The sequence below is a fragment of the Anguilla rostrata genome, chromosome 17 (genome assembly GCF_018555375.3).
Source record: "Anguilla rostrata isolate EN2019 chromosome 17, ASM1855537v3, whole genome shotgun sequence".
Lineage (NCBI taxonomy): Eukaryota > Metazoa > Chordata > Actinopteri > Anguilliformes > Anguillidae > Anguilla > Anguilla rostrata.
In genome coordinates, this window is record NC_057949.1 from 30,537,972 (window position 1) to 30,557,406 (window position 19,435).

Consider the following 19,435-nt stretch of genomic DNA (forward strand, 5'->3'; position numbering starts at 1 on the left):
AATTAACCTTGCATACCATGGCTCTGAATGACGGGCTGTTTGCCTCTGTACCTGATGCCTTGCATGATGTCACGTTCAGTTGGCACAAGACTGGAGCAGCTGAAATCTCAACATTAGAGTTTTCATCAGGCAAATCTTTCCCAAAGTAAGCACCTGTGCTCCCAGTGGATTTAACTCTTTTCATAGCGTTTTAGCCTAAATAATCTGAATGACCATGCCTAATTTGTATGAGACGCACTCTGTAGTCTGCGCTGTCTATATGCGTTCATATGCACAAACATAACATTATTATTTATCTCGAGCTGCTTAGTGAACACACTGTTCAAAAAAAATCTCAATTGAAACGCAGATGGAAATCAGTATTAACAGTGCGTTATCTTCAGCTGGTAGTGGGAATAATACCCTAACCCCCTTAGAAAACATTACTTTCATCAGACATCGGGGTGTAAGTTGAAACATTGTTTTTATTGAATGACTTCTACATCAGAAAACATTCTGTGAAACAACAAAACTACAAACACAACAATGTACAGAATTAATAAAAATAAACATTTGTCCCAGTGTAGGTAGTTCTGATTTTTTTCAGCAGATCATTTGTTTTCTCCCTCAAAAAAGAAAATCACAGTTGTCTCTGGGAATTTAACATACGAAGGAAATACATCAATTCACCTTACGAGGTCCTTTTATTTTTATATAGCTTAAATATGAACACGAATATAACATATTTCAAAGAGGTTCGTTAAATTGACATTTTAGTCATAGAAGCAAATGGGGAGACGCGCCACAACAATACTTGTAACTGCTCCCCGATATATTTACAAAATATATAAAACAAGAATGAGAAATAAAAATAACAAGTAAATATGCGAAGTTAGATGGGCTTCTGGAATGCTACGACGAATTTACCAAACACAAACTTCACTGGTGCAAGTTTCGAGACAAAAGAAACCGTCTTTCAGTTCTACGATGACAAGCTGTCGCTGCATTGCTTCATTTTTCTTCTTCTGCTTCTTCTGTCATTCTGTCCTCTTTTTTTCCTCCTCTTCTCCGCTGATCTGCGATGAATTTATAAGTTTGTTTTCTTTTTTCCACTTCATTCTGCGGTTCTGGAACCAGATTTTAATCTGGCGTTCAGTCAGGCAGAGTGCGTGCGCAATCTCGATTCGGCGCCGCCTGGTGAGATACCTGTTAAAGTGGAACTCCTTCTCCAGCTCCAGTGTCTGGTAGCGGGTGTACGTCTGCCGACCCCTGCGGCCGGGGTTACCGAAGGTTCCTTTCAGAAAAGAAAGGAAAAAGAAAGTCAAACATTAACATCTCGACAGCAATTATAGCACTGACAGTCAGCCTCTGTCAGGAAACCCGTAATAGCTTCCGTGACACAACGTAGCCCCAAACTCCTATCTCTTAACTTAGATACTATATGTGCTGCAACGGGAGTAAAAACCAAATGCTACCAAGTTTCTAAACCAAATGTACAGGTATTAATGCATCTATTATTATTTATTGTTATTGCTGGCTTCATATTTCAGCGTTGTAATGCAATTAGTACAATTCATTTCACAAAACACACATGTTAACCTAATGAACCAGCATCAGCCTACTTTATTTTATGTTCAGAAGCGATTCGGAAGTGAAATGAAACTTTTCATGGGCTATATCTTTAAATTAATCAGGCATAACGTGCTCCGTTTTAAAACATTACATTGTACTCTGATACACAACATGAAAGAAGCTTATTTGTATCTTTGCGCCCTTGCGTTAAAAAAATCAACGTGGTATATTCGAACATTCATATAGAATAATGATTTCTGCAGGCTCTTTGTTCCTGTGTGTATTAAAATACGAATACACAATCATAAACTTTAAGAGCTTTTTTATTATGAATTCTATAGGCAACTTTGCTATGTATCAAGGACAGTAGCCCCACTGTACTTGGAAGGAAAAAGTGAGATTCCATGCCACTTGAAATAAATTGCTCTCATTCATTTTGCTTTTGTGCTCGGCGTGTTCCACTGTCATTTTTCATGTAAAACACACATTATTGTCAACACGCATTACAATTAAGCGCATTTTGCCTGGTCATATAGCGTGGGTACTGGGAATATCCAAACGGCGTCCGTGGTGATGGCTGGACGCTGTTATAAACAGACCCAGTCTTATCGAAACAGCAGAACTGTTGTTTTCATTGTTGTTGTGGTTGTTTCTGTTTTGTTTTGTGGTTATTGTTCCGATTACTTTCATTTTCAAATGTGAACGCATGCGTGTGTGGCTCAAAACTACCAGAAACTGCTTCTGAACTATAAGCTTCACAATATGGATAGTAAGACAAAGTTTACTGGTTGAGAGTTATGCTCCCTCTAGCTTACGGCTGAGGATCTGTGAAGCTAAATGGTGGAGCGACATTATTTCGCCGCTGTTTTAGTCTCTCGGCTCTGTACAGTAGAAATCTCATGCAATAGGCTGACTGTGATAGCAGCGGAGACCAAGCGAACAGACGGCAGCTAACTGTTAAAAAAATGTTTTATAATGATAAACCCACTTACCGTTGCACGAGTTCACCCTTTGCATCCAAGGGTAGACCGGAGTCGACGGCTTCTGTTCGTCACCGTCCGCGAATATGCCTTTATTCTGCCCCGTGCAGTCCGACTTGCGGTGATCCTGGCTTAGCACGAGCGAGTGTTCCTCTAAGCTGGTGAGCGCGCAGGCGGGGTCCTTTTCCCTGTAAAAGCTGGCCGCCGCATAATCGCAAGCACCGGCGGTGTTGGGCCGGCTGTAAGTGCCGTTTGCCTGCTGGTAATACGCGGATGGGTAAGCTTTGTCTTGGACCGTTGAAGCTCCATAGGCAGCGCCGGGGTAGTGTCTTAAAGGATCCGTGTATCCGGAGGAGTATAGCGGTATCTGTCCCAAGAAAGACTCTTGTCCGCCGGGCAGAGTCACGGGGAAAGTTGAGTTTACAAAATAGGAACTCATTGGGAGGGTACAGTGCTTTTCCTTGCTTTTTGATTTGTTGTGTTTTATAGTCCAAGTGGTTTAGCTATTAGTAGTTTATCGGAGATTGGGTTTTAGCTGGAGGGGGGTGGGGTGGGGGGAGAGGTAAGGGGGGGTGGCGAGGTGCCAGTGCGGGACAGAGGGAAATCGTACCATCTGATCAGCGGCTGACCAATCGCGAGCGTCCGTGAGAGCAAAATAGCACCCATGAGGGGACTCTGATTGCATGCGCGAGGGACCCTGGTGCAAACCAGAGCTCGCCTTTTTATTCCCCTTTTCTCCCCCACCAATGAGGTTACACAACACACATCATGCTGGGATTTAGAGCGCTAAATTTAATATATCGACACTCCACTTGTCTGCAGTGCGCGCATATACTTAGGCCTAATTGTTTTAGGGAATTAATCGCTTCTGCTATAATCCTCACCGTCAAAAATGTATAAAGATGGGGGGAGAAAGTTGAAATTATATCATTAGCTCATACAAATTCTGTTTATATATGGTCAGTGTTTGTGTTTCTTTTTTTTTTTTTTTTAATTAAGGCATTCTCAGCCTCAGAGGAATATTTTGTTATTAATTTCATTGTTTAATTTAGGAAGTACTAGTTGTACTTAGTTTACACCAGTTTCATCAATTCGAATTCATCAGTGTAAAAATAAAATACGTGACCGTGATAACAATCACATAAAATACAGGCCTTCTCTATGTCTTTATCAAGTCTGCTCTTTAACCGTGGAAGGGAATATTCAGTTCCATTATCGTGATAATTCCGCGTCCTGGTGGTACACGGCGACTGAGGCAGTTCGACTGATTGAGGAATATCCAGTTATATTATCGTGATAATTCCGCGTCCTGGTGGTAAACCGTGATTGAGGCAATATTTTCCAGAGCATTTTCCCTTGTTGTTATATCACTTGTGTGTTACTGTATTTGCCCTGGTTACATTTCCTTAGAACGTCGTTTCATTTTGGAACCGTTTCACATGTATAATCACAAAACAACATACACCTTTTATTGTTAGTTCTAATTTGCACCACGAGTCGTTACTTGCTTGTTTTAGGCCACATGAACAAATTGTAAAATGTATGTAACCGAGACACATTGTGACGTCCTGAAACTGCTAATCGCACTCAGTTATGAGCTGTTATGTCACATCACTCATAAATAAACCAAAGTAGTTTTCAGCACGCCTCTCCCGTTTATTCTCAGATAGGATATGGAATCTTATTCCAATTTCGTTTTCCGCATTTCGGATAGTTATTTAAAAACTTAAAATGTGCATATAGATAATCAACACAGGGGAACTCGCCCTCTGAGTCTCGTGTATTTGTTGTAGTTGTTAACGCGTGCTATGCTGCTTCCCATGACTAATAATGCAGGAAAATAACTTCTACCGGAAATGGCACTTATATTCAAATCCGCTTCTATCACACCTCTTCTTCTTGTTACAGATCTTTCCTTTGAGGAAATTGGTTGGACTCGGAGGCATATAAATATATTTGACAGCACTCCGGTGGAAACAACAGAATTGCAACGAATGAAAAAGACCGAACTACAGCACTCCGAGAAGGAAACCGTGTAAAATAACACCTGAATGGATACCGGATTGGAACTCCATCAAGCACTTCGTAGGCGGACATTTTATAACATGCATTTTATGAGGTTTGCTAAGGCGGACAGAGAAACATCCGTGTCAGTCAATTATGTCATGTGTGTGTAGAATAACTGCCACGAAGATCTTTTGAGTGTGCATTGCCCGTAAGTATTATTCCAGACTTCGTAGATTTTAATATATGTTTTCGTTTATCTGCTGATTTTTAAAGTATTCTTGTATTTGTTGTGAGAGTCGTAATATACTTGGTTTATTAGAATAAATAATATAATAAACGCTCAGCTACTAATCTGGAAGTACCGAATATATATATATATATATAGATGTAGTCAATGCATCTTTGTAATTGGCACTCTGTTATCATTTATTTTTTCCGTTCTGTGCATTTGAAAAATTAAAGTTTGCAAAAAATATATTTCAGCCTTATATTGTCGTTGTATTACATTTCAGGAAATTATTATGATGGCTAGTGTGAGTTCAGTATGTTTAATTTATTTTAGAAAGGTTATCTGCATATGTAGGGGAAGGCGGGAATATTCACAGGAAAAGTTTAAATCCCAAACAGACCGTTGCGACTGAAAAAAAACCACACATGCCTGACTGTGTTATTTTCGCCATATGTATTTTGTATAGCACGTAGCCAATCATAAAGCAGGAAACCGCAAAATAAAATAAACCCATACATATACCATTTTGCGTACTTCAAAGTTTAAGCGCTCTCATTTTCAAAACCAGTATATTTGTGTGTGTGTGTGTGTGTGTGTGTGTGTGTGTGTGTGTGTGTGTGTGTGTGTGCGTGCGCCCTTGCGCTAACCTGTTTGTACCAAATCACTTAACATCTTTACTCTAATTGCTGCCAAACAGCAATTAGGTTTTTACTCGAAATAATAGCATAACTATATTTTCCCCCATAAATATATGACATTAGTAGAGGCGTGTTGCTATCAGTGCGCGCCGTAGGCTTAAATCCATGTGTATACACCTTAACTACTACAACATTTTATTATGCCAACCATGTTTCTTGCGTTTATACACGAATTATGACGAATTTGTTTGTTTCGTTCAAATACAGATAATGGCTGGATGAAATTGCCGTATGTAACAGTAAACTGCAACTGGATAGGTGCAGCCTGCTAATAAGTGGGAAAAGTTAAGAAGGTTATTTATAATAAGCAACGCTTGGCGGCCATGGCCGCACATTTTTGAAGGTGGGGTGTGCTTCATCTAAAGACACCCGCAAAGAATTTAAAACACGTTCCTCTGGGGGAAAAAAAAAAAAAAAAAAAAAAAATAGGAAGGAGAAAAAAAAAAGAAAGGAAAATCTATCTTGGGGGGGAAAAAACGAAAGCATGGCTTATTCGGGTTTCAGAGCTGCGTTGAGGCAAGCAACTGCCCGCCGGGTGAATGACTCCTGTCTGTATGGTAGACCGGACTGAATGTTTCTTAGCTATTCGTAATTGTTACAGTGGAATGACTCGTCCTCCACAGACTTTGAGCTCACTGGACCGTCACCTGATATAATCTCTTTCCCAGGCCTTTCGATGAGGGTTAACTGTTACACTTTTCATTGCGTTGGTTTGAGTTCAGCCCAAACACTTTAGTCTCGGACCCCATAATCTCTAATTTAATGGGAGCGTCCAAAGACTTGAAACACTGGATATAGCATTCTGCACATTTATCCCAACCGTAGTTAGCAGTGAGCAGTCTGATATTGGTGTTTTCTTCTTAAAGAGTGACTACAATTCAGCCGCATAAATAAATAAATAAATAAATAAATAAATGTTACACCACCGATGCATTGCTGCTTTTAAGTTAATGTTTTTCCTACCCTCTGGCAATAGTCATTTGCACAAAATGTAAGCATTGTTTTAGCAAATTAGTCTTAAACTGTTTGAGTGTGACTTCTTAAGAAAAAACATCTCGCCAGTAACATACTGTGATATTTGAAATAAATAAAAAACATAGACACAATATCCATCTGCGCGTAGTCTACTGACTACGTGATATTGAAGTAATGCATGCTCCAAGGAGAAATCCTGATTGCCCAAAAACAGTTATCACCGTGACACTCAATCCCCAAACACAAACGCACAAACATGCACACAAACTCCAACCCTCAAATTCCATGCATCGCCTTCCGCTTATCAACCCAAACACGCCCCTTTCTGCACAAATGCTGCATTAACTCAGGCAGAGATGAGCTGAAGCCCATTGCATGTGGTTGGCCTGGGTAGAAAACGGCAAATCAAAACGCTGGAAGAGTTTTTTGGAACTCACTGAGTGCATCCTTCCAGCAGGCATGTTCTCGCCGAGAAGCAGAGTGGAGTTAAAAACGTCCGTGTTGACGCTGGGGAGGTTCTAAGGAGAGCTACAAACAGAACAAGCCCTGTTTGGCTGCTTTTGCTTTGTGGTTCAAGCCTCGCAGAGAGGCAGGCACATCAAAGAACCGCAACAACAGCCTAAGAATTTACAACCACTGCATTCTTTCCCAATTCAGTATCACCCGGCTGCGGGCCCGCCCCCTCAGCGCTGCTGTCTTTCGCCTCTCTGCCTCTTGCACTCCGCCTGGCACTGCAATACAACTAAAGCAAATGCAAACGTCGAAAATCATGCCGGTAGCAAATGCATCGCACTGTAAATAACACTGTATATACGAGCACACATGCAGGCAGAGACCAGATTATCGGTGTCACGTTTTCTGTGCTGTAAAGTGAACGCTAGATGGCACCAAAGAGTAAGGAAAGGAACTGTTGCAACAGAAAGTACTACGTCACTAGGGCGGTCTGAATAAGTAGTGGCCACTGCAGATCTGATGGATTGCCATAGCATCTCTTCACGCTGTCTGATATTATGAATCTTTAGTCTATGCATAATATTATAAATATACATAAACATGCAATATATTATGTTTTAAATGCTTACTATTATTATTATTATTATTTGTAGTAGTAGTAGAATCAGTCACCGAAGATGATGTTGATTGTATTATTTTAAGATATGTTGCTATTCTTATTAAAACTGTACTCTGATAGATTTTCTAGAAAATGCGAATTATAACAGGGCTCTTCGCCTTTAGAGGCCACTGGCATTGGCTCCCTGTAAAAGACTGCAATGCTGTGATTGAATGAACGCTTTACTCGGATATTTATAATGAAACTCGAGAGTCATTTTAAATGCAGTAGGCTGCAGTTTTTACAATTTTATTCTTCATGAAGTAGTAATTAATTATGCCAATTGAAGAATCCTGAGCACTAATAGTATTAGTATGAGTGTTGCATGCGGAAATTTCGATTTTTCGTATAAGCCACAATAAACATTTGAAATAGATGTTCTGAGGGTGCAAGAGCGGGGGTCATGATGGAGTTATCTGAAGCAAACGGACGATAGTCGGGTGTGAAGGCGCCGCGTGTTAACCGAGGGTGGGAAGTTAGCAATAAACGGCGACCATTGGCACCCTCTGCAGAGGGGCGTTGAAAGGAAACATGGCAAGTGTAGCCCTCGTTTACCGATGCGGAAACGATGATCCCCATATTCAGACAAATTTTTAACAATTTTCCACACCTTTCAATTTATTTAAGTAGGTAAAAATACGTAAAAGTTTGATAAAAGACTGGTGGGTACATATTCTCTCTCTCTCTCTCTCTCCCTCCCCCCTCTCTCTCTCTCTCTCTCTCCCCCCCTCCCTCTGCATATCACGGGGTCAAGACTGAGCCAATGTCGCATAGCAGCTCGCCTCTTTATTAAGCGATACACGCACAAGACATATCGGAAAACCGCGTTTTCAGGAGTTATTCCATCAAACCACACCGTGTCTATCCAGCTTGGAAACAACAGTTGGCTGCCTATCTCGTGAAAATCAGGCACCGTAAGCTGTGGTCTATGCTTTGCAACTGTGTATTGATATGTTCAACAGCGTACATTCCGAGGAAAAGAAATCAATAATGCAATGCAAAACGCAAATGAATGACGAATATTTAACTGGACACATGGTATATAGCCTACAGCATTATGCACAAACAATGTAATATATTCACGCGCATACATACTAATACTTTGACGTCCATGCATGCAACACATGTTACCTACTTCCTACCCACCCCCATTCCCCGCGCCGCAAAAAAGGAAATCGAAAAGTGCATCACAACACGTCTTACCTTTGTTGATAATCCGTCACTCCGTCTCCCGAGAGCCGCGTCAAAACCGTTCTGTTCTTGCTTTTCGTGTGACATTGCTGTCGTTCCAATTTTCCCCGCCATTACCGTGAAGCTGCGACTATTATAGCGCCGTTGCACTATCCCTCTCGATCATTTACATAAGGAAAGAAGAGCAGGGTCGCTATATGAAAAATGAGGAGAGATCCCCATCGCACCCAGATTTCACAGTCAACCTCCATTGCGGCGGAAATCCCAATCAGAGCGGGCCACATTAGCATAGCGGAGCGCGGGGAGGCTGTTCGTTGGCTCTGTCTGTAGAGGGAATGAAGTAATTAAGGAGCTGATCAAAGCTCGTTTGTAGAAATGTATGTATGCTTAACCAAAAAAAGAGCCAAGAACCTACAAGGAGCACAGTGTTGCTACAGAAGGTGCAGTGGCCAAAAGAATACTGCAATATAATCACTTGGGAAATCATAAAAAGTTCATGTTCACGGTTACCCATCCACATGACCATCCTCGGCCAATCCTAGAACCCAGCCACTCATAAAGTTCTATCACAAAGTTGTAAATTTTCATAAAACAACAAGGAATTTATTGCGTTTCTTCATGACTGCTTCAGCAGCATTCGTCCCACCGTCGCCATCTTTTTTTTCTCTGAACAAGAAAATGAAATGGCAGTGTTAACATTAATATTTTTGTTATTGTTTGATAATTGCGATTGGAATGGCGATTGAAACGAAGCAAGCGAGCATATTACCGCAAAGGGCAGTTTTTTTATAGTGACAAGAAATAAATAATGTTTATCCTTTATTGGTCGTACCATGAAATGAGGTTTGTTGCACCTTTAAAGCTACAAAATGGGATGAATATTAAAATTCTTCAAAATGGATGACTTGCAAAATGTATGCGCAAGTGTGAAGGTATGTATATACACAAACACATTCATACATACATATGTGCAAAGGCCTACATACATAGGCTACATACATACATACGTACAAATGAATTGTATATCTCGCATAAACGTGCATTCAGAGTGCACGTGTGCATTTTGCATGAAAATGAAATAAAACTGAAGGTTGGTTGTCTAAGAGAAGTCGTGCTTTACTTTGTGCTTCTGATTTACTCTGATTTACAGATTTTATTTTCCCCTTCAGATAATCGAATTTGTCACCATTTGCTTTGAAGAATTTCCAACTTAAAATATAAGGTGAACATTCTCAAATTATTTTCCGAAATAAATGTAGACCGATATGATATCTAGTTCAAAGTGCAGTGCGCTTTTGGTATATGACGGTGCTCCGCAGTTGGGTATTCTTTTAATGCAATTTGGTTCGAGAACACTCAAAGGCGTATTATTTGAAAACATACATAGTGTTTACTATTGGAATCCGTAGTTTGTGTTAAATAATTAACAGATACATAATTTTATTCGATTTCAAAACACTTGGGACGTGTTACTTGCAGGCCATAGGCCTACATATATTTCACATGAACATTGTGTATGTCTTCGGTTTATTCATATATTTCCTTTTCACTCAAAGAATTATAGTACACTGAATTCTTGTTCAATTCTCGTATTCACTGTGCCACCGAAAAGGGAACTAGCATAGATTTCGGCTATGTATGTATATATTTACTTGCAAAAACATGAAAACAAGCGTTAGAATGTTGGTCCAATGTCTTCCCGGGGAAAATTGCATAAGTAATTATAGACTTATAGAAGAGAGATATGAAGTAGGTTACCTCTGAACAGAGAACTACGTATTTTCCACTAGAAAACGTCAATTTGAGAGTCTGACCTTTCTGGAGTAGAAAGATTCCCTTCACTCCGCGTTTATTTTGTTCGTCGCGTTAGGCTGTTGTTTTTTGCAGTGGGTTCCGGCATTTATTGCAGCAATTAGGGAATTACAGCCGACAATATAACTATTACCTCCCAGGAAGAACAATATTCGCGCGCACAAAGGAAGTGGACAGTTTCCGGTTCTTTTTGCTGATCGAAAATTAAGCTTTATAGACCTTTGCCAAATGTTCATATTACCAGTAATTCCGACTGCTGCATATTAATAATAATAATAATAATAATATTATTATTATTATTATTAACTACAATAATAATTATCAATTCAAATAAAAACTATCATATGGTTATAGGCCATCAGCCATTTTGCTGCTTAGTAAAATCACAAAAGGTGTCCCTTAAAATACACTGCATGGATGCGTTTAATCGTGAAGGGGAAAAAAACGACTGTTTAGGTATTGTTGAAAGAACAAATGTGAATTTTCAAATGATAGATTTACACGTTTAATCTATGGTGGTCCACTGTACAGATCAAACATTGTACACTGAACTAAATGCAGAAAATATAACTAATAATCACAATAATTTTAAAATATAAACAGCCTAATACATATACAGAAAATCAAGTATATAGATATATATGTACACTTTAATGTTGAGACAAACGTAGCTAAATTTAGAAGTAGGCTATGTAGGCCTATAAAACTACAATTCTACAAAAGGTCCCTTTTCGCCTATTACTCATGCGAGTTAATCCAAAAAGGACATTATATTGGCCTTCTCTTGGAGGACAATGCAATTTCCATCACATGAAAAGATAAATAAATTAAATTAGAATTTACTTCTGTTTATTCTTTACTAGAACTAAACGATACATTTCTAGGTAGATCTCGCATACTCACATGTACAAAACGATAAACATGATAGGTAGTGTTCTACTCAATTTTACTTGAAAATTTTTGGAAGGTAGTCGTTCTCTCCTTTTAACATTCGTCTCCTTGAAAGTGAAAAGAAGCTTTCAAAAGCTACTGTTCTTCATCCTCTTCCTCGTCATCCGCTGGTTTATCTTCGGCATTGGAGCTCTGGTCGGCAGACTTATTCTCCTTCTTCCATTTCATACGCCGGTTCTGAAACCAGATTTTGATCTGACGCTCGGTGAGACAGAGCGCGTGAGCGATCTCGACGCGTCTTCGCCTGGTCAGGTAGCGGTTAAAATGGAATTCTTTTTCCAGCTCCAGCGTTTGGTAGCGCGTGTATGTCTGTCGACCCCGCTTTCTCTCAGATCCTGCAAATCATAAAGGGATTGTTAATTATTAGAAATGGCATGATTTGAGGGCGATGTTTTGCACGAATGTGACATCCACGTGCATGAGGCCCCAAGAATGTAGAAAATTGCTTATAAACTAACCAAATGGCTATTAAATCGGTTTTAGCTTCTCATCAATACTCAGCCTGAACAAAACCCTGCGAGAGATTCAATATTGACAGATGAATACTTAAAATATAAAAAATTCTACTACGTAACATAGAAAAAAATTACAAGAAAACAGACATTTTAATACAGTCCTAAAACAAAAATATTGTTCCCGATAGGCTTGTGTGTGCGTGTGTGTGCATGCATGCGCGTGTTGAATAGTACATTTTGTTTAAATGATTTGGAGGTTTAATTGACTTCACAGGTAAATTGAACTCTCGTCTTAATGGTGTAGTACATTTAATAATTCGTTTAAAATTAAAAATGTTTTTCAAGCAATGCCTTGCATTAAACATATTCGTTCATTTTGTAAACATATTGCATAATTTTTTGACTAGAAGTGGTAAGTAATCCCATCTAGGTTAGGAGAATCTTGTGGTGGTATTGTTGTGAAATATAAATAAAAATAGTTATATGTGCGTGAGTGTGTGTGCGTGTGTAAAATCACGCGATCATATATATGCGCGCGCGCGCACACACACACACACACACATATATATATATATATATATATATATATATATATATATATATAACAGCTTTGGAGGGAAAAGGAGTGTATGTTCTGAGTACATTTTTATTAAGATGTACATCAACACTTGGTTAAAAATACGGAAGCAGGATTGCTGGAAATATGTATTTATATGCCCAGCAATCTGCTTCAGTATTTTAATCAAGTGCTGATATACATTTTTATAAAAACATACTCCGAAATTAACCGCCTTTTTCCTCCAAAGCTGTAGTGAAATCAGCTCGAGCTGGACGGATATGTGCATTCCGTGTGGTAACATCGTGTGACCTCGAGCTTCCAAAAGGACGCATCGGTTACTAGTTTGGCTGTGATTTCTTCTTTGGAAATGTCATTTTCGGCCGTCTGCTGTTTCTGCGTTCCTGAATAAAGACCGTGGTTTTGTATCATTTCTCGTTTAAGGTTTCACAAGGGTGTGTTTGTATTGGGAGCTCCCACCACAGAGCGGCTTCCTGTTTTGCTCGCAGATTTCAGAGTTGTCAAAAGGGGAAATATGAACTAGCCCGAGCAAAAAATATTAATGTGGTGGGGGCAGTCAATATATTTTACTGATTTTGGACTGCTGCGTACTCATCATTCTTTAACGTTGAAAGTATTCTACTGAGTCTCTTGTGTCAGATGTGAACCTTTCAACAACAATTATCTGTTGAATTATAACTCGCAGGAACTACCATCCCCGGGAGTGGCCGAATAAGAGATGTTAAATTCTGGAGCGAAGAAAATATCCTTCATCCACTGGAATCTGTGCGAACCTCACACCCAGTCTGCCTTCGTGTTTCAGTTTTTAACGTGGACAATTCGACCCCCACGTGTCTAGGTTATTTATGAATCTCCATCATGTAAATATTGTCAACCACTAAATGCCAAATATACGCGCGGGTAAAAGAATAAGCAGGTCAAATAACGCGTTGCCTGTAACGCGTGATTTATATGGAATTGGCCTCTTTTCAAACTTCTCTCTGCACTTTTAAATCTTTTAATTTCTGTTTTTGTTTCATGTCTGCATGAAGTGCACAAATTCGTGTATATTTCGTTGTTCTCTATGAAAATTGATATTTTGGAGAGTAAAAAGTCAAGCATATTATTACATACGAACACACAGGGACAGAAACACGCACACACACGCACATTGCTCAGAGTAGGCCCCGCCTGTCTTCTCTATTTTTATAGCACGTTTTAAACCCACTAGTTTAAGCTTGCGATTGAAATTCGATTTGCATAGGAGAGCGGCTCATTTTAGATAAACAGGCTTGGTCAATACTGCATGTGAATGCAAACATGGAAATGTTATTTCAAACAACGATGAAATGAATTTTATTTATTTTTTAAACTTCACAGTATCAAATGACGTGCAAACCAATTTGGAGAAAGAAGTGGCCGACATTACCTTATCAAACATCATGTAGTTCGACTTCTTAAGCAGCCTTCTGAAACGGTTAATAATACGAACTTTATAGATGTACTTTATGCGGGACCTTTTATGTAAATGGAAATCAGTGTCCCGTTCCACTGAAGGTTGCGGTAACGGAAACCCATTTGTCAAAAATGTATCTTCCAATAAACGCTGACTTCAGGCTGATCGAGGTATCTCTTTAAAGTTCAACGATTCTTCTGGCCAGTCCTTACGTACATAAACCAATTAACGTGAATCCTACTGTCCTCCGCTCCGGTAAGCACGTATGAAAATGATACAGTTTTGATGGGAGCTCATTCCTTCATAACAAAACTAAGGGTGGGCGACCCTTGTTTATCTTATTGCTTAGGCCGTTGGACGGTCACACACGCCTCCCAGTTCTAATACAAGCACGTATTATGCATATTTAAAGCTCAGACATTTTGGTCGGTATGCTAGCTAGTTATGTGACACTTCTAATAGAAACCTTTTGGAAGAGACCGGTCCTGCGCATATGCTAGCTTCTCAAGAACTGACAGTTTACAAACATGTGCCAGAGTGGGCTTTTTATCATTCTGCTTTGTAAGTATTGTCTATTAACATACCTGTGCTTCTCATCCAAGGATATATCCGAAAACTTTCACTTTCTTGGTGGTAGTCGCCCTGGTCTGCTCTCCAGCAGTTGGGATGTTTGGCCGGGTCTCCGGCGCTCATCGCGGACAGGCTGCGATCAAACGGGGAGCAGTGAACGTTGGTGGCGCTGGCGTGGAGGCCGTAGCCCTCCGTGTACATGCTTTCGGCTTGGGGTAGCACGGCCCCTCCGTTGCCGTACAGCCCCGGCACTGAAGAGGAGAAGGCGGTGCCACTGGACCCCGACACATAGCCGCTGGTTCTTTGAGAACTGGACGCGAAAGAGCAAGAACTTTGCTCTGGAAAGACTGTTGGAAAACACGAAGTTGCAGACTGAAATTTAGTAAATAAAGAATTTGCATAATACAATGAACTCATAATTTGCCTGGGTGATTTGCAGCCCTGGAAGTTTTAGTGTCGGTTTTACGAGGTACAGTGATATATTACAGAGTTTCAGACCAGATTTACACAAAAAACAGCCCCTTTTCCTCGGAGGCCACATGATAACGGGCACGTGATGCACAGCCATCCAATTGAGGCGCCTTTCCACTAATAAGGGATATGTATCCCAGAGCCGGGATTGATAATACGTATTACATTATTTAGAGTCAGCGAATATTGTGTATGGACAGGAAAATTGAACGAAAAAGGGACACAGAAAGAACACACAAATAAGCTGTAATATATGTAATGCGTCGCTCCACCTGCTTTCAAGTGTATAGTCGATATGTTGGCTGTATCAGAATAACTTCAGCAATTTGCTGCGCTACACACAAACAAAGGCGAACGTATTCATTTCTGGGCTTTTGTTTGAAAAATATACAAAAACTCGCTGTGCCTCCGATTTCCCGCTCGATGTAATTCCTACTTGCGCACTGATGCTGTGAGTCTGGACTGCCTGTGCAAAGAGTGCCTCGCCTGTATCATCACCTTCGTTGAGCTGGGGCTTAAATCCGTCCGTGCCTCAGGTAATACGAACAAGTACACGAGAACCTTGGCATTAATATGCCAATATTGCTGAATTTGGCGGTGAAACCATTATTGTGACTAAATATGTATTGATACTTATTTCTGGCTTTAGCATAATACCTGAAGGCCTATTTTATTTTAAGTGTGTATTCGTTGTATATGTTGTCTTCCCAAGTAGCCAACTAGTTAGGTCTCAGTTTACAATTAAAGTCCACCATAATTATAAATGAAGACACAATATTTCTATCTACCTGGTGCTTTACATCTACAATGTAACATGGTGACGACATTTTAAAATGAATTCAATCCACTAATTTATATTTTATTATTTTGGTGGCATTGAACCAATTCGCCTAGCGATGCTGTTGGAATACCAGGGGCTATATTGGTTATCTGTTCACTAGTTTTCTCCGAAATGTCTTTGTTGTGGCTGTTCGTGCAGTGACGGGCAGTCTAGCATGTATGGGCTTCTCGGAGGAAATGAAGCAGAGAACAATCATGATGTCACAGATTCTCAGTTGTAAACTTTATTGTACCCCTTTGTTCCGCCGCTTCCAGCTTTAAACAATAGAACAAAGTGATGAAAAACACTGAAGCATATCATTACGTCCCCATAAACTAATTCACGAGTACAGTACACATTCTGTTTCACAGTAGGCTAAAGGAAGGATCACATGACGTCCTTTTTTTTGTTGCACTGTGCGCATGCTTACCCAAGAACGGAAGACAACAAAATACCATTAACGAAGTAATAAAGGCCAGACCTCAAAAGAGATAACCTACAGCATAAATAGGCAGTTTCATGTTGTTGGAATTCATTAAATTCTACGTTAAAACACTTAGTATGAACAGTAAAAAGTGCACAATTTAACTTAATAAAATACAGCTGCCAATGTAACTGTTAAAGATAATATTATAGCAAGAGAAACGTCCCACATGAATTGTTCCACAAGTAGAGGAAGCTAGTTTACAACTTTACAATATATCCAAGATCATCAGGTAAAGAAAAAAAAAACCTTCATTTCCCCCATCTTGATTTTGGCCTCATAATCTTGATTTTGCGCTTACTTTCAGTTGTGTCATGCGCGTGTCCTTCCGGTCGCTCTAAGGCGCGGTAATCATCAGAAGATTGCAATGTTTCTCAACAGTAATCAGACCCTGGCGATTTGTTTTTAAAAATCTCGCGCTGTCTCTGCCGGTGCCGATTCCCACGTTTGCAGTCCCCCTCTACATTTGTTTGGCTTTGTCGCTGTCCTCTCCCGCCGTCTGAGTCCCCCCGGTTTGCTCTTTTTCTTTCCTCTCTTTTTCGATGGCCTCCTGCTCCGACTTACTGCTCGGAAACTTGTCTTTGTTGTTCTCCTTTTTCCACTTCATTCTCCTGTTCTGGAACCATATTTTGACCTGCCTCTCGGTCAGTCCCAGCGCGTGCGATACCTCGATCCGCCGCTTGCGCGTCAGATAGGGGTTGAAGAGGAACTCCTTCTCCAGCTCCAGTGTCTGATAACGGCTGTACGTCTGTCGGCCTCGCCTCCGTCCGGCAGCTACTGGCAAAATAAAGGTACATGTTTTAGCCAAACATAACTGTATGGAGGCAAAACCTCACTCCTTTATGTTCTTTGAAACCACATGCTGTCTCTATTATCTAATGAAGTCAAATAGTAATTTTATTTTTATTTGTTTGACACGGAACATTTTTTCGTACTTGACTGGGTGGATGTAAGGATATTATATACGATTTAATTGCCACGTGCATGTAAATGCTCATACATCATCACACACAAGAGGTTCACAAAGGTGATTTACAAATATGCCAGTAATGTGTGTAGCTGTGTACACGAACGAATGTATATGGTATATAACAAATGCTGGTTGCACGCGCGCTCGGAGCAAAGTAAAGATGTTAAAGTGGGGTGAAACGATCACCATGAAGCGAATGAAACCCCAGGATGACTATAAGTCATAAAATACGCAATAAAACTTTGACCAGAGCAAGAAGTCGCGAGTAAACTGCAAGTTAGTAGCTCGCGCATGGAGAGCACGGTGCCATTAAACTATAAAGTGAGTCACAAGTTTGGACACCATAAAACAGTAAAAGGGTTATTGTTTCTCTCGCAGCAAACAGGAAATGTACTTCTTACGTGTCGATCGAGCATTTTAAGGAGCTCTTCTCGCCCTGCTCCGCGAGCTTGCGTCTGTATTTCATTTCGCTCTGGCTCACCTTGTGGTCTCATCCACGGGAAGAGTTGCGTCGGAGAGGGACTCTGCTCCGCGCTCGCGCTCTCTGCCTCGTCACCGAGGCTGTTAGCGGTCAGCTTGCAATCGCTGTACTGGACTAAATCCGCGTCTTGGGTTCCGAAAAGGGTCTGCCTCTGCAAAGCGTCGTAGCTATAGAAGTTGCCAGGTTCTCCGTGACAAGTTACCGCGCAAGGATTCTGCTGGTATGGGGCGGTGGACAGCGTGGACGCGCCTGGGTGGTAAAACTCCTGTATTTGTGTTGGATGTTGGAAAGTTCCTCCGGCACCGGGTCCATAAACTACCGTGGGTCTACTGCCTAAATCCTGTGGGAATCCGCACTCATAATAGCTGGGACGTAAAGAGTCGCCACTTTTGTATTTGGAGAAGAGAGAATTTACAAAATATGAACTCATTTTTTGCTACTGTTTGTGTTTTAAAAGACTCAGTTAGGTTTGAGTGTTAAAAACACAGTGTTTCTCGGGTACAGGCTAGAAATAACACTTTGTAGTTCCAAATGTAGGTAAATACAGTATTTTAGCAGCCCTTGTAAACGTTCAAGCCACAATCATGCCGATTCCATAAAATCCCCGCCAGTGAAGTATCCATGCATTACAGTTCCAGTATGTGGTGCCAGTTCATAAACAGTTTTCTGTGATTTACTCCTCCGCAAATGAGTTGTTTCATATTTTGCACTGTCTTTTCACGATAATTTGCATCTATTATCGGATCCTCATCCTATTGGCTTCAGGGTTTCCTCGCGGACACTGCACTGCGCGCTTGTGATATGGGGAGAGTGAGAGAATGAAAAAGGGAGAAAAAGAGAAAGAGAGCGAGAGAGGGAGAGAGGGAGTATTAGAGAAAGGGGGGGCGAGGGAGTGAGAGGAGGGGAGAATGTGCGCATTAATATATTCAACCGGGTAAGTTAATGGGATATCTGGCGCTTCGCTTTAGATCAAGTGCATAAGTCCCCTCGCTGTACCAACGCCAAACCCCTTTAAAAAGATTGATTTTTGGGTATAGCTAATAGAAAGCCTAAAGAGACAGTTTAGTCGTCTATTTCAAAATTTTAAAGATAGAATGATACAAATGTTTAAATGGTAGACTTCCGTTGGAAAATTGCATTTGCATCAGAATTTTATTTGTATTAGGTTTTTCCAGATCTTATAGATGCAATTGATTTTCTTGAACAACATTAAAACGATAGTAGCTTTCAATCTAAATGCTTTAACAATAATTATAGAAATCATTCTCTAATTTGTAGAATGCGACTGACGCGGCTGTACATACCTCTGAAACAGCCGCCACCATTGTTCTGTTTGAGAAAGCGAGTGTTAACAGACCACGCGCGTAAAAAAACGACAGTATTGTTAAATATTTACATCGTTCACTAAAAGGTTATTATGGGTTGTTATAGGGGTTCTCTGGCTAACACATTCAGCTTTCAGTTGGAGCACTCTTGTAGATTATACAAACATCTTTTTGTATTTAAATAGTCTAAATATAAGTAGTCTATTCTAACTTCAGTTTTGTGTAGGTGGGATAGTCGGATAGCTTGTGAAGGGATTGTGTGCAGAATAATATTTATGAGCATAGCACTTTATAGGATGTGAGCTGCATTCAATAACCGTTGCAGCGTTCAATAACCGACGA

At 40.3% G+C, this 19,435-nt stretch overlaps 4 protein-coding genes and 1 long non-coding RNA gene across 6 annotated transcripts in view; 1 reads left to right on the forward strand and 4 right to left on the reverse strand.

Annotated features, from left to right (window-relative positions):
* LOC135243953 (uncharacterized) overlaps positions 1–5,013 on the forward strand; it is a 90,240-nt gene extending 85,227 nt beyond the window's left edge. Inside the window, exon 3 of the long non-coding RNA XR_010326859.1 lies at positions 4,440–5,013. This is a non-coding gene — a long non-coding RNA (uncharacterized LOC135243953). The remainder of the gene's footprint in view (positions 1–4,439) is intronic.
* Positions 1–9,193, reverse strand: part of LOC135243943 (homeobox protein Hox-B3a-like) — a 50,559-nt gene extending 41,366 nt beyond the window's left edge. The window contains exon 1 of the mRNA XM_064316093.1: positions 8,755–9,193. The gene's annotated coding sequence lies outside the window, so the exon portion shown is untranslated. The remainder of the gene's footprint in view (positions 1–8,754) is intronic.
* Positions 447–3,037, reverse strand: hoxb6a (homeobox B6a). Its single transcript, XM_064316104.1, has 2 exons — positions 2,544–3,037; positions 447–1,273 (listed from the first exon to the last, which is right to left on the reverse strand). Exons 1-2 carry the CDS (start codon positions 2,968–2,970, stop codon positions 1,017–1,019), a joined length of 684 nt encoding a protein of 227 aa, XP_064172174.1. The 5' UTR covers positions 2,971–3,037; the 3' UTR covers positions 447–1,016.
* A 1,853-nt stretch (positions 9,194–11,046) lies between the features above and the next one.
* Positions 11,047–15,044, reverse strand: hoxb7a (homeobox B7a). The gene is made up of 2 exons (XM_064316105.1): positions 14,557–15,044; positions 11,047–11,840 (listed from the first exon to the last, which is right to left on the reverse strand). Exons 1-2 carry the CDS (start codon positions 14,957–14,959, stop codon positions 11,581–11,583), a joined length of 663 nt encoding a protein of 220 aa, XP_064172175.1. The 5' UTR covers positions 14,960–15,044; the 3' UTR covers positions 11,047–11,580.
* A 1,010-nt stretch (positions 15,045–16,054) lies between these two features.
* On the reverse strand, positions 16,055–18,630 carry hoxb8a (homeobox B8a). Of its 2 annotated transcripts, none has more exons than XM_064316102.1 (2): positions 17,769–18,630; positions 16,055–17,091 (listed from the first exon to the last, which is right to left on the reverse strand). In XM_064316102.1, exons 1-2 carry the CDS (start codon positions 18,196–18,198, stop codon positions 16,778–16,780), a joined length of 744 nt encoding a protein of 247 aa, XP_064172172.1. In that variant the 5' UTR covers positions 18,199–18,630; the 3' UTR covers positions 16,055–16,777. The 2 variants fall into 2 exon arrangements, with proteins under 2 accessions (XP_064172172.1, XP_064172171.1); XM_064316101.1 differs by having other exon boundaries at positions 16,055–17,094.
* Between the last annotated feature and the right edge of the window lie 805 nt (positions 18,631–19,435).

Excerpts from the sequence above, each read along its gene's own strand:
- hoxb6a (XM_064316104.1), bottom strand. The coding sequence starts at position 2,970 with ATGAGTTCCTATTTTGTAAACTCAACTTTCCCCGTGACTCTGCCCGGC. Across the intron at positions 1,274-2,543 it reads AAGGGTGAACTCGTGCAACG|GAACCTTCGGTAACCCCGGC; the intron begins GTAAGTGGGTTT and ends CTTTTCTGAAAG.
- hoxb7a (XM_064316105.1), bottom strand. The coding sequence starts at position 14,959 with ATGAGTTCATTGTATTATGCAAATTCTTTATTTACTAAATTTCAGTCT. Across the intron at positions 11,841-14,556 it reads TCCTTGGATGAGAAGCACAG|GATCTGAGAGAAAGCGGGGT; the intron begins GTATGTTAATAG and ends TATGATTTGCAG.
- hoxb8a (XM_064316101.1), bottom strand. The coding sequence starts at position 18,198 with ATGAGTTCATATTTTGTAAATTCTCTCTTCTCCAAATACAAAAGTGGC. Across the intron at positions 17,095-17,768 it reads CCCGTGGATGAGACCACAAG|TAGCTGCCGGACGGAGGCGA; the intron begins GTGAGCCAGAGC and ends TTATTTTGCCAG.